This window comes from Marmota flaviventris, chromosome 6 (assembly GCF_047511675.1).
Source record: "Marmota flaviventris isolate mMarFla1 chromosome 6, mMarFla1.hap1, whole genome shotgun sequence".
NCBI classification, from domain to species: Eukaryota; Metazoa; Chordata; class Mammalia; order Rodentia; family Sciuridae; genus Marmota; species Marmota flaviventris.
Window position 1 is genome coordinate 119,704,827 of NC_092503.1, and position 12,944 is coordinate 119,717,770.

The 12,944-nt window shown below is 52.9% G+C and overlaps 2 protein-coding genes across 4 annotated transcripts; one reads left to right on the forward strand and one right to left on the reverse strand.

Annotated features, from left to right (window-relative positions):
* Positions 1 to 207: 207 nt before the first annotated feature.
* Slc39a7 (solute carrier family 39 member 7) lies at positions 208 to 4,328 on the reverse strand. Of its 2 annotated transcripts, XM_027943502.3 has the most exons (8): positions 4,236 to 4,328; positions 3,521 to 3,932; positions 3,264 to 3,432; positions 3,050 to 3,103; positions 2,763 to 2,915; positions 2,476 to 2,616; positions 2,070 to 2,266; positions 208 to 1,096 (listed from the first exon to the last, which is right to left on the reverse strand). In XM_027943502.3, the coding sequence occupies exons 2-8, from the start codon at positions 3,926 to 3,928 to the stop codon at positions 824 to 826; spliced, it is 1,395 nt and encodes a 464-aa protein (XP_027799303.1). In that variant the 5' UTR covers positions 3,929 to 3,932; positions 4,236 to 4,328; the 3' UTR covers positions 208 to 823. The 2 variants fall into 2 exon arrangements, with proteins under 2 accessions (XP_027799303.1, XP_027799304.1); XM_027943503.2 differs by lacking the exon at positions 4,236 to 4,328 and having other exon boundaries at positions 3,264 to 3,422; positions 3,786 to 3,926.
* Positions 4,329 to 4,488: 160 nt separating this feature from the next.
* On the forward strand, positions 4,489 to 11,665 carry Rxrb (retinoid X receptor beta). Of its 2 annotated transcripts, none has more exons than XM_027943504.3 (10): positions 4,489 to 4,923; positions 5,602 to 5,849; positions 6,348 to 6,504; positions 6,829 to 7,008; positions 8,673 to 8,845; positions 9,205 to 9,334; positions 9,539 to 9,671; positions 9,776 to 9,879; positions 10,210 to 10,315; positions 10,423 to 11,665. In XM_027943504.3, the coding sequence occupies exons 1-10, from the start codon at positions 4,698 to 4,700 to the stop codon at positions 10,568 to 10,570; spliced, it is 1,605 nt and encodes a 534-aa protein (XP_027799305.1). In that variant the 5' UTR covers positions 4,489 to 4,697; the 3' UTR covers positions 10,571 to 11,665. The 2 variants fall into 2 exon arrangements, with proteins under 2 accessions (XP_027799305.1, XP_027799306.1); XM_027943505.3 differs by having other exon boundaries at positions 9,788 to 9,879.
* The last annotated feature ends 1,279 nt before the right edge of the window (positions 11,666 to 12,944 follow it).

Genomic DNA, 12,944 nt, shown 5'->3' on the forward strand with positions numbered 1-12,944 from the left:
GGGTGGGCGGGCACCCAAGCCATGAGCCAATCCAAGCAGTGGGGGCGTGGCAAGGCCCCATCGAAGCCCCACCAGCCACCGGCCATCTGCGGCCAGGAGCGCGGGCCGACCTCCCACCGTGGGGGCGTGTCCAGACGACACCGAAAGGGGGCCTGGGGAGTGGGGGAGACAAGGGGCCCTATTACCCCCAAAAAGACAAAGAGTGCATGTGGGGCGGAAGATCCAAGGTCTTTATTTCCGGTCACCACCCCTCCCCCTGGATTCAAACACAATGATATAAAATGAATAGAAACGAAACAAAAATTAGGCTATGAGATTACCAACTAATCTTCTCCCACCCCCTAATCCTCTGATCACTCCCAAATCAGGACACACGATTGATGTTTACCCCCAACTCCTCCTGTCACCTCCTCAGTCCGGGATTCAGGTCTTCCCTGAAGCCTCCACCAACAGATGAGAAGGACCTTGGAGGACCCCATGTTTGGCAGCTTGGTCCTCAGAGAACAAGTAGGTAGGGTACACCAGGTAGGTTGCCATCCTTTTTCTTGCAGCTTTCTTCATGGCCCCATTTTTCCCTCCAAAATCTACAATATAGCTGGGCAGTGCCCAACATTTTGGTCCCTCTGGCCTCTTATTCTCACCTCTATGACCTCTGTAAGACTACCAAAACTTGAAGGTCCTAATACCAAAGTCACCGTTTTTTCTGGGCTACAAGTCCTTCCTCTGGCAGATGTCCATGGCCAGGGCCCCTAGCTACCATAGACCCCTGACTTGGAGTTAGGGGTAGACGTTTGGGGCAGGGGTGGGGGTGGTTTATCCCACCTCACTCGAGGTGGGCAATCAGCACCATCATGACAACTCCTGCCAGCAGCCCCAGCACCTCCAGGAGTGACTGTAATGGTGAGGCCTCCCTCAACAGCTCTGGCAACACAGACACTGTTGCTACGTATATAAAACCACCTGCAGTGAATGGCAGAACCCAGCCAGGACCTGCACCACCTGCAACTTCACTGCCCACTACTCCTCCTTCAGTGAGAAGGGCACAGGCTGTGCCTGCCAGTGCTCCTACTGCTGTCAGTAGTTGTAGACGCATCGCCTGGTGGGCAGAAAAGAGAAAAACGTACTCATCAATAGCTAAAGACTATCAACGATCGATTTATTTATCTATCTATCTATCTATTTATTTATGGTGCTGGGGAGAACCAGGGCCTGTGCATGTGAGGCAAGCACTCTACCAACTGAGCTATATCCCCAGCCCCAAGACTATCAGTGATTTAGATGTGGTTAGTGAAGAATAGGTGTGTAGGTGTTGGGTGCATGTCTTCAGAAACTAAAAAGCCGGGTTTAAAAAGATGGGAAGGTTGTTCCAGACTACATATTTTCTGAAGAAAAAAAAAATGTATATATATATTTTGCAGTCCTGGAGATTGAACCAGGGGCACTCTACCACTGAGCTACATCTGTACCCAGCCCTTTTTATTTTTTATTTTGAGACAAGGTCTTGCTAAGTTGCCAAGGCTGGCCTTGAACTTTTTTTTCTTGGTACCGTGGATTGAACCCAGGGTCACTTGACAACTGAACCACATCCCCAGCCCTTTTTATGTTTTACTTAAGAGAAAGGGTCTCACTAAGTTGCTTAGGGCCTTGCTGAGTAGCTGAGGCTGGCTTTGAACTTGTCATCTTCCTGCCTCAGCCTCCTGAGCCTCTGGGATTATAGGCATGCACCAGCATGCTGCCCTTGGCTTCGAACTTTTGATCCTTTTGCCACAGCCTCCCAAATTGATGGGATTATAGTATGCCATTGCACTTGATAGAAAAATTTGAGCATAGGTCCTTCCCATGGACCTTGTAGTCCAGTGTATAACATTACCCATAAAATAATCAGATGACTTATAGACTGCAATTCAAGAAATACTGAATTAAAGGACAAAGAAAACAAAACTTCTTCATCCTCATTTCTAGATTTGTTGTCCATGTTTAGAACTAATGAGAGGCAGTCCTGGGTTTGGAGTGAGTGAGCAGGAGCAAAGGGTTTGAAGTAATTATGCTTGGTGGGCATCATTACTAACCTGCTTTTTGCTGCAGCCAGACTGGACCAAGATGGCAAAGTCCCCGACCTCATGGGGCACTTCATGAAGTAGGACAGTCATTGTGGTCAGTATTCCCAGCCCTCGGCCCCCTCGAAAGGAAGCACCAATAGCTAGACCATCTGTGAAGTTGTGTGCCAAATCAGCAGCCAGATTCAGGTACCCGGACACACGCAGGTCTTGTATAGCACAGAGAAAGAAAACGATCAGAGGCATCCATCACCCCCAGTTCCAGTCCTCGTCAGCCATTCTCATATCTCCTCTCAGAGATCATCTCACACATAATCCCTCAGTGTTTCCCAGACACATAGCAATATCCACAATATATATTCTGTGTGATTCACAATGGTGCCCCTTGCCCAAGCTTATCATCAACCCTGGCCCTTACCTGAGCCTGTTTTTTCTTCTTCAGGGTTCTGAGGTCTTACTGGCCCATCTTTGGGCCCGATGCTCCCTCCTCTCCTCTTCCGCAACCCTCTTGCTTCCTTTTCTTCTTCCTCTGAGCTGGACTTCTCCTTTAAAGGATGCTCTGAGGGAACAAAGGAGTTGGTCAGATTGAGAGCTGACATCTTCTGACACATCCTCAAAGGGAAGTCTGTTCCACCTGACAGCCACAGGATGAAGGGATTTTGAGGCACACAAGGTGGTTTTCAGCAGAGTGGTTTCTGGGCTCACCCTGTCTTCTGTGACTTCCATGTGTGGGACCATGTCCATGCCCATGACTGTGTCCATGTCCTCCTTTTACATGTCTCACAAATTTCTCCACCACAAGGAAGGCGACAATTCCACTGAGAACCCACAGCCCCACAGACAGAATGGGGCCCTGGCCTGGGAATGGAGGCATTGAGAGGTTATGGGAGATGTGGATTACAGGCTCCTCCTCAAGTGCAGGAGGTGAAGAATAGGAAGACACAGATTTTTCCCAGCATCCCAACAGCTGTACCCATATATCTCTTCCTCACCACTGTGGGAGTGTCCATGTCCAGGCTGTGCCAGAGTGTTGTGAGAATGAGGCTCTGCAGGAAGAAAGAAAAAAATGTAGATGAGGAAAACATGTCCTAAAGGATGTGTATGTGATGAATATTAGAATGTCAGGAATCACAAAGGAGAAAGAACCCTTTTTTCCCTAAAGAATAAGATAGTAGTTTATACTTTGAGGCAGGATTAGATACTTACCCAGGGCATGAGGGATAAGATGCAGGAAGGCATCTCCCAGGAGCCCTCCAGAAGCAAAACTGAGCAAAATCTGGAGCAGAGAGCGGTGTCTGGGGGAGTTTGACTCCACTGGGATAAGGAAGAGGACAAAAAATGGAGCTGCAGAGATCAGTACCGTGGCTCCCAGTGCCTAGTGAGGAGAGTCAGAGGTCAAGTTTTGTGAAGTTTTCCAACAATCCAGAAATAGTCCCTCTCTACGCCATCCCCTGGGAACTCACATAAGCCCAGAGTGTGACAGTGTCCAGGTTGTGCTTGATGCTTGGAGCTCCAGACTCCCCATAGCCTCCATGATGTTCACGGTCATGTCCATGTCCTTTGTGATACAGGCTGTCATGGGAGTGGCCATGGCTGTGGCCATGGTGCAGATCCTCATGTGAATGTCCGTGATCATGACCATGGGTATGCCCATGCCAGATGCTCTCGTGAGTGTGGCCATGGCCATGAGCATGGCTGTGTCCATGGTGGAAATCCTCATGTGAGTGCCTGTGGCTGTGGCCATGGAAGTCCTCTTGCATGTCCTCGTGCGGGTCACCATGACCCCCGTGTCCGGCAACCAGCAGCCCCAAAGACGCCCAGGTCAGCAGTCCTACGGCCACCCAGTGGGGGGCCCGCAGGCCCCTGGCCATCACGCTGACCAGAGGGACAGAGACAATGACTCTACTTGACCCTCAATTCTACACGGGGTCTGCTTTACTCAGCTTGCGACCTCGGACCACATCCACGGGACGCTCCCCCATCTCATTCAGTCCCCTCCCACATTGTTCCTAAGATTCGTTCTCTTTATCCCGAACCCCTTCCTGCATGTAGGCCCCCCCAAGACACCACTCTAGCCTTTAATCAAGACACTTTACAGGCTCTCTGGTCCCTCGTCTCTATGACACACTAGATGGGAAAAGGCCTGAAAAGGACAGAAGGGAAGCAGGGAATTCTCACCGGCTCCGGGATCCTCTCCGTTCCCGTTTTGCTCGGACGTGGCAGTCACGCCTCTAGCTCCCGCGAGAACAGGAAATTCCGTTCTACCTTCGCCCTAATACCTTTACCAATATGGCGGCACTCTAGTAGCAGTGAGGCCATTCTACAGTGGCGCGCATGCGCGGAAGTGGAGGTTATTTAAGGGGAGGGTGGGCGAGGCGGACTAATAGGCTGGAGGAGACCGCCTCCTTCGTTTTCAACTAGGCGAGGGGGCGGGAACTAGCGACGAGACTTCCCGTCTGTACAAAGATGGCTGCCACATAGGCGCTGTCATTTTGGTACAGAGCTGAGCGAGCCGCTTAATTCGACTCGATCCAGGTCACCGGCTTTTTCTCTGGGGCTTCCTCGTGGTCAGCTAGTCCCCCGGTTAATCCTTGGGAACCCCTGGCACCTCTTCGGTATCCCTACACTCAACCAGAAATCATGTCTTGGGCCGCCCGCCCGCCCTTCCTCCCCCAGCGGCATGCCGCAGGGCAGTGTGGGCCGGTGGGGGTGCGAAAAGAAATGCATTGTGGGGTCGCGTCCCGGTGGCGGCGGCGACGGCCCTGGCTGGATCCCGCGGCGGCGGCGGCGGCAGCCGGAGAACAACAAACCCCGGAGCCGGAGCCGGGGGAGGCTGGACGGGACGGGATGGGAGACAGCGGGCGGGGTGAGTGTCCTAGCGGACGGGCTGGAGAGCAAGTGACCGCGCTATCTGCACCCCTCCCCCATGCTCTCCCCCAGCGCTCTTTCCTTGGCGCTCCCGCCCCCTTGTTTGTAAACACGCGTCTTCTACCTCCCGAGGGCCTTAGCGCCTTCCTCCCCCACCCCCCGGGGCGGGGCGGGGAGGGGGAGTTTCCGCCCTCCCTGTGGTGGCCTCTGAAATCCCTGCACCCGAGGTCCTGGGTGTGAGAATGACACGATTCCCCTTGAACTTGAGGACTCTGGACGTTTGAAGGCAGACCCTGCGTCCTAGGGGGGGTGTCTTTCCCCTGCAGGCTCTGGCTGCCTGGTTATAATGGAGGGGGGTTGGCTGGTCCATCCCACGTGCTGCCCCACCCAGGGGACACCTATACTCCCGGTAACCTGGTATTCATTGAGATGCTTTGGTTGTAATTTTTTCTCACCTGAATTATTTTCCCTCTCTTTTGTCAACCCCCTCCTTTCACCATAATTAGGAGTTAAACTGTTTGACAGCAGGGTATTTCTGGACTTGGGGATGAGTGGAGTGGGGTGGGGTGGGGGACTGGAAAATTAAAGTCTTCAGGTGGATGACTGGGAGACTCATTTTCTCTTTTTGTCTCTTCTGTCTCTGTGTGTCTCTGTGCTGTATGTACCCTTCCCCCAGATTCCCGAAGCCCAGACAGCTCTTCTCCAAATCCTCTTGCCCAGGGGGTTCCTCCCCCTTCTCCTCCTGGGCCACCTCTTCCCCCTTCAGCAGCCCCATCCCTTGGAGGCTCTGGGGCTCCACCCCCACCTCCAATGCCACCACCCCCGCTGGGCTCCCCCTTCCCAGTCATCAGTTCTTCCATGGGGTCCCCTGGTCTGCCCCCTCCAGCTCCCCCAGGATTCTCCGGGCCTGTCAGCAGCCCCCAGGTGAGAGGTTGTGACATACTTACTGCCTCTCCATTTTCATTTCCTTGTTTTCCTTGTAACCCCAGATCCTTGTTTGAACTTCCCATTATCCACTGACCTTCCAAGACCTCTAGTAGGCCTGTGGTCCTTAGCCCTTCCTGAGGCGACTGATTTCCATTGCATGTTTGATCCCTAACTCTATTAAATAAAATAGCCCTATTAAATAATCTTGAAGTCCCCTTCACCTGCCAATGAGTTTCCACCCATCTTGTCCCACCTGCCATTCCAAGACACATGCCCTTCAGGGCCGCTGTGTTTCACAGTTTCAAGGGAGAACTGTTATTCTCTTTGGGGTTGTGCTCCAGGGATGACCCTTCTCATAGACTTGAGTGTAACTAATGCCCTCTGCGATGTGCAATGCAGGGCCTTGCCTAACGATAGGGAATGATTTCCATTACCTCCAAGAGATTTTGTTTCCCAATGAGTCTCCCTGTGACTTCCCTATTTCCCCTATCCCAGATTAATTCAACAGTGTCGCTCCCTGGGGGTGGGTCTGGCCCCCCTGAAGATGTGAAGCCACCAGTCTTAGGGGTCCGGGGCCTGCACTGTCCACCCCCTCCAGGTGGCCCTGGGGCTGGCAAACGGCTTTGTGCAATCTGCGGGGACCGCAGCTCAGGTATGGGGCTCAGAGCACAGAGGAGGAAACAGTCCTGGTGCTTCTTGGGTTGGGTCAGAGCAAGTGAGCTGGGGGAGGCTGAGGAACCTGAAGCTCAGATGTGGGATGGAGTGTGTGGGGTTGGCCGAGGGAAGTCAGCTTTTGTAGGGCTTCTGAACAGTGAAGAGGGTGGGAATGGATTATCCTTTAACTTCCTGGTTCATCTACATTGGGCAAATGTTAGGAGAACTTTGACTAAGTTTTGCTTAGGGGAAATTTGTAAGAGAATTAATGGTGATGAGGTCTCCATGCAGCCTTAATGTTGCTATCCCCCTCCCCTTGTAGGCAAACACTATGGGGTTTACAGCTGTGAGGGCTGCAAGGGCTTCTTCAAGCGCACCATCCGCAAGGACCTGACCTACTCATGCCGGGACAACAAAGACTGTACAGTGGACAAGCGCCAGCGGAATCGCTGTCAGTATTGTCGATATCAGAAGTGCCTGGCCACTGGCATGAAGAGGGAAGGTAAGGAACTTCTCTACTTAAACTTTGCAGTCCACAGGTCCTTCCTTTCCCATCCTGCTGGTGGGAGAGCAGGGAGGAAGTAGAGGGAAGACTGAAGGAAACCACAGCCTGTGTACCTGTCAGGAATGTGGGACTATTCTCTCTGTCCTCCAGGGGGCGATGTTTGTCTTCCCTCTCCCTCTCATCTGCTCTTCTTGGTACCCTGCTCCATCTTAATGGTTCTGTCTGTAGCCTGCACTATGACCCCTCCCCAGCCCAGACTGGTTCTAGGGTAGGATAACCTTTCCTTACCTATCATGGTCTCCTCTGTCTCCTCTAACTTGAGCAATCACTCCTCTCTTTGATCCCAATTCTCCTCTGGTCTCCATCTCTCTGTTCTCTGTGGTATTTTCTCCCACCACTGAGACTCTACTCTCTCAAGCTGTAGACCTTAATGAAAGGCCTTGCCTTCCCTTTTTTACGTTTCCATCTTGTCTTCTTTTTTTAAAATTTATTTATTTTATTTTTTTAATTGTAGATGGACATAATACTTTTATTTATTTTTATGTGGTGCTGAGAATCGAACCCAGGGCTAGGCGAGTGCTCTGTCCCTGAGCCACAACCCCAGCCCCTCTATCTTGTCTTCTTAAGTCTGGTTCCTGGAATTCTGAGAGAGACTCCTCAGAAAGTTTCTTGGTCAAATCCCTTCTTTAGAAAAGATGAGCTGGGGGCCTGGCTTTCCCAAGGTCATGCAACAAAAGAGTAATAGGGCCAGGATCAGAGTGCTAATTCTGAAGATGCAGGCCAGTGCTCATTTTACTGCCTGTTAAATTGAGACAGAGGGACACAAGATTTGTATCAGGCATGCTTGGTTTCAAGTGTAGAATCTGCCATGTAGTATGTGAACATAGGCAATTTATTTAGTCTCTGTCTCTCTTTTTTTTTTTTTTTTTTTGGTGGTACTGGGAATTGAACCCAGGGACAGTTAACCACTGAGCCATATATCCTCAGCTGTTTTTTATATTTTATGTCGAGATAGGGTCTTACTGAATTGCTTTGGACCTCGCTAGGTTGCTGAGGCTGGCTTTGAACTTGGCAATCCTCTTGCCTCAGTCTCCCAAGGCGCTTGGATTACAGGCGTGTGCCACCTGTCTGGCTACTATGTGGCCTCTTTAAACCCAAGTTCTTCACCTTTAAAAGTGGGAACAAGAGTCCCCAGGGTCCTTTTGATACTTGAGTGAATGTTCAATATGTTTCTTAGCACTAGTTTAGCTTAAGCTTAGCACTGTTTAAATATCAGCTTCCTTTCTAATTCCTTTACCCTCCTCTTTCCTTTTAACTTATTAATCTGCCCTTTAATTAAACTGCTGCTTTCAGAGTGTCCCAGTCTGCCTTTTCTAGTGATTTCCCCAATTATTATAAACATTTCCCAAGAGCCATCAGACTTTTTTAAAACATATTTTTAAGCTATAGATGGACACAATACTTTTTAAAGTTTTATTTGTTTATTTTTATATGGTGCTGAGGTTTGAACCCAGTGCCTCACATGTGCTAGGCAAGTGCTCTACCACTGAGCTACAACTCCAGCCTCAAGACATCAGACTTTGATAAGGTTCTAAGGATGTTTCAGGACTCCCTCATGGCTGGCTGCTGACCTTTCACTTTTTTCTCCCCACCCTCTGCAGCTGTACAGGAGGAGCGTCAGCGGGGAAAGGACAAGGACGGGGATGGGGAGGGGGCTGGGGGAGCCCCCGAGGAGATGCCCGTGGACAGGATCCTGGAGGCAGAGCTTGCTGTGGAGCAGAAGAGTGACCAGGGCGTTGAGGGTCCTGGGGGAACCGGGGGTAGCGGCAGCAGTGTGAGTGATGGGATCAATCCCTCTCCTTTGTGATGGGGGGGTGCTGGGGAGGGAGTCTAGGTCTGTTCTTTCTGCCCTTCCCTTCCCCTCAATGTTCCTCACACTGCCTGGGACTGGAAATGCTGCCAAAACAAAGCCTCTCAAAACATTTCAGGTGGGTGTGTTAGCTCCCTCCATCTGCAGGACCACAAGCAAATAACTAATCCTTTACACGAGTGCCAGGCAAGAAGCCTGGTTTACAGAGATTGGTCTAAATGAAGAAAGATTATATAGAGAAAGGGGATGTTAGATCTCTTACAAGGGGGGCTCCCAGTGTATTTCCAGATCGTCCATAAATCTTACCCCCCTGTCCCCTGCAGCCAAATGACCCCGTGACTAACATCTGTCAGGCAGCTGACAAACAGCTATTCACACTTGTTGAGTGGGCGAAGAGGATCCCACACTTTTCCTCCTTACCTCTGGATGACCAGGTCATATTGCTACGGGCAGGTCAGTGACCTTGAATCCCTTTGACCTCTTGACATTTGACCCTTCTTTGGCCTCCTGACCTTCAGTGACCTAGTGGCCTTACCTTGCATACGCAAGGGAGCCAAGCTTGTCGACCTTGCCACCTCTTCTTCTCTTCCCCTGATGTGCTTTGAATCCCATGAGCTGAGCTCTGGCTCCTGACCCTTGCTGCCCTGCCCTCCGCAGGCTGGAATGAGCTCCTCATCGCCTCCTTCTCCCACCGGTCCATTGATGTCCGAGACGGCATCCTCCTGGCCACAGGTCTCCACGTGCACCGTAACTCAGCCCATTCTGCAGGCGTGGGAGCCATCTTTGATCGGTCAGTGGCCCTCGGCTGGGCTAGCCTGTAGGTAGAGGAGGGTGGGGCTATAGGCTGGTCCGTGTCCAAGGCTGGCTGAGCTGTGACCTTTGAGTGACCTGCAGGTCCCTCTCCAGGGTGCTGACAGAGCTAGTGTCCAAAATGCGTGACATGAGGATGGACAAGACAGAGCTTGGCTGCCTGCGGGCAATCATTCTGTTTAATCCAGGTAAGGAGAGGATTACCCCCGTCTCTCAAGAGCAAGGCTACCTTGGAGCCTCCTCTTCTCTGGAGACTCCTAAGTTACCCAGCTATCCCCTTCAGTAAGACCCTCAATCTGGAAATCTCCCAACTGACTGAGGAAAAAGCTACTTCCTCTGATACATTCCCTTTCTGACCCCCATCCCACAAACCCAGTGGGCCCTGCTTCCCTTGCTTGGCATCTGGCAAAGGGCAAGTAGGTGGAGCCCTAAAGGGGTATCCTGTGGGCCATATCTGCATGTCTGTCCTGATTTGATTTGCCTGCCTTCCTCTTCCTTCTCTCTTCCTGCCATCCCAGATGCCAAGGGCCTCTCCAACCCCAGTGAGGTGGAGGTCCTGCGGGAGAAAGTGTATGCATCATTGGAGACCTACTGCAAACAGAAGTACCCTGAGCAGCAGGGACGGTGAGATGGGGCTTTGGGGACTGAGGCCCCCAGCAGGGTGGGGAGGTGTATGTTTCTGGGCCTGTGTGCTTCTAGCTCTTATGTCCCTTCTCTGTCTTCCACCTCAGGTTTGCCAAGCTGCTGCTACGTCTTCCTGCCCTCCGGTCCATCGGCCTTAAGTGTCTAGAGCATCTGTTTTTCTTTAAGCTCATTGGTGACACCCCCATCGACACCTTCCTTATGGAGATGCTTGAGGCTCCCCACCAGCTGGCCTGAGCCCTTGCCAATGCCAACATGTGGTGCTCCTCATGGTTGAGGGGTGCTATCTAAGAGGACTCAGCCTGGGACAGGGTGGGAGGGACTGTGTTCCCAGAGAGGAGTACAGAGCAGAACCAAGACCTCCAAGGGATTCGTCAGCTCTCTAGTGGGTTTGCTTGGTATCCCAAGTCAGGGGGGGACCCAAATCCCTGTGAGGACTGGACGTCTCTCTTCATTGTCCTTGAGTCTCTGAATTTGTTGGGGTCTCCCATGATTTGGGGTGATTTCTTACCCCTTGTTCCTCTCCCAGCACAAAGCACTGGCCCTGCTCCTGGGATCCTGCTTCCTTCCCATCCTGACTTACTCCCATTTAAGAGTGGAAGTGGGAAAATCCCCCAGAGATGGATGTTGGGGGGCAGGCCCCTCAAACTGATGGGCATGGAAGAAGGCCTCTGACAGGCCTTCTTTCTCCCAAACCTGACAGATGGGGACCTCTGGAAGAGGGAGGAGGTCCTGTCACTGTCTCCTATCCAGACTCCCCTTTTACACTTCACCTCCTTCTGCAGTCAGACTGAAAAAAAAAAAAAAAAAAAAAAAAAGGCGGTGGTGGTTTAAGGGGCTGGTGGAGAAGTAGGAACTGATCTGCTATTTTTAATTTCCTCTGAGGATAGAGACTTGCAGTTAGACTCAAAGAAGTACTGTACTTTCCCAGGTTGACTAAGAAATGCCAGTGGTGGAGGTATTTGGGCAAGGCGGGTCCCTGAGATGGTCTGTCCCTGGGCGCCTCCAAGCACTGGCCTTCCCAACCCACTCTCTCCCCTTCTTCCTGTCTAGTTTGGGGCAGGGGTCTGGGCTGTGATGATACCCTGGCTGGCTGGTTTGGTGAATGTAGTCCCTGGGTCCTTTCACAGTTCTCCCACAGCCCTAAGCACCAGGTGTAGGCTGGGGACATAGGATCCTGGCTTGAGAATTGAGGGGAGGTGGCTAACCTGCAGAGATGGAGTGCTGGGGCTGCATGATTTTTTTGCCCTGCATCTCTTCTCTTTGGGGTCCTTTCCTCTCTCTTTACTCGCACATAAAATCGCTTTCAAATTAAAATCACAGTTTTCTGGACTGAGGTGAATATATATGGGGGTGGGCAGCGCCGCACGGGCCTGGTATGGGGGTTACCCTTATCCGGTTGGGAGCTCTGGATGCACTCCCTAGAGGCAGCCCGGGCCGAGGTTCCCTAGGGCCTGAGAGGTTGGCGCAGGGTGGGGGATACAAGGCGCGCTTTGTCGGGGAGGGGGGAAGAGGGTGTGCCAGGCTGGGGGCGGGGCCGGGCGGAGGAGGAAGGGGGGCAGCTGGTTCTCAAAGGCGCCTTGTTCACTTATGCCCTCCCAGCGCCAGCGGGCGGCGGCGCCTAGGCTTGCTTCGGCAGGCCTTCTCTCCGGCTGCGCCGCGGGCTCCGGGCAGACCCGGCGCGGTGCCCGTTCGTGGGGGCGCGCCGGGCGCCGAGTGCAGCAGCCTCTCCAGGCATTGCCGGTCTGGAGGCGGCCTACGTCCCTGAGTGACCCCATTTTCCCGGACCCTACCAGCGGCATCGACTACACGCTTATCCCATCATTGGGTCCCTTTTCACCTGGGCTCTCCCTGACGTAGTCCCTTCTTTTCCGTCTCCTGGGACTTGGTTAACCTGTGTTTGTTCCAGTCTCTGGCCTCTCTTTATCCCAAAGCCGGCTTCCTCCGTTCCTCAAAGGAACCCCTCCCCTCTGCTCCCCACCACCAGTTAGTCGCTATCTATAGCCTTGTCTATAAATACCCCAGCCCGGTGCTGGCTCTGTAATTACTTGGGGCGGGGCGAGGGAGGTAATTATGGAGACCTGATTACTGGTGGGCGTGGGGGTGGCGACCCCTGGGCCCGCCTCTCTCCTCCCACTGTGTCCTGAATCCCTCCCAGGACTCTCAGAAAGGGGGTCTGGACCCCCAAGGGGGAGGTAACCCAGGAGTGTGTGTGACTGGACATTTGGATCCTAGAAAAGGAAGGGGCTGGGGAAGACAGTATGCTTCCTAAAAGGCGATCTTGGGGTACTGGCCACTGAATCCCTGCAAGGGGCAGGACGGTGCAGATCGAGGGTCTGCAACAGAGGGAGGTTTCCCATCCCTAACCCCCACCCAGGCCCAGGTGGGGAGATTGAGGGTGGGGTTTCCCCTCGGTGGCTGTGGGCGGGCGGCTGGAGGCGGGGGCCGGACCGGGGGGGCGGGGGCGGGGTGGGGGCTCTGGGCCGCTGGGGTGGCCGGGGACACAGAGGAGCGGCGGCCACCGAGGAGGGAGCAGCATCGGAACCCCGACGGCACCTCGCTATATGGAACGCGGCCGTTGAAAGCTGTCGCTGCGGACAGCCTCTGACCT

What these genes read in the sequence shown, in the direction of transcription:
- Rxrb (XM_027943504.3), top strand. Translation starts at nt 4,698, where the DNA reads ATGTCTTGGGCCGCCCGCCCGCCCTTCCTCCCCCAGCGGCATGCCGCA. An exon ending in GGCCTGTCAGCAGCCCCCAG is followed by an intron (nt 5,850 to 6,347) that starts GTGAGAGGTTGT and finishes CCCCTATCCCAG; the next exon opens with ATTAATTCAACAGTGTCGCT. An exon ending in CACTGGCATGAAGAGGGAAG is followed by an intron (nt 7,009 to 8,672) that starts GTAAGGAACTTC and finishes CACCCTCTGCAG; the next exon opens with CTGTACAGGAGGAGCGTCAG.
- Slc39a7 (XM_027943502.3), bottom strand. Translation starts at nt 3,928, where the DNA reads ATGGCCAGGGGCCTGCGGGCCCCCCACTGGGTGGCCGTAGGACTGCTG. An exon ending in CTGTCACACTCTGGGCTTAT is followed by an intron (nt 3,433 to 3,520) that starts GTGAGTTCCCAG and finishes TCTCCTCACTAG; the next exon opens with GCACTGGGAGCCACGGTACT. An exon ending in TGGAAGTCACAGAAGACAGG is followed by an intron (nt 2,617 to 2,762) that starts GTGAGCCCAGAA and finishes TTGTTCCCTCAG; the next exon opens with AGCATCCTTTAAAGGAGAAG.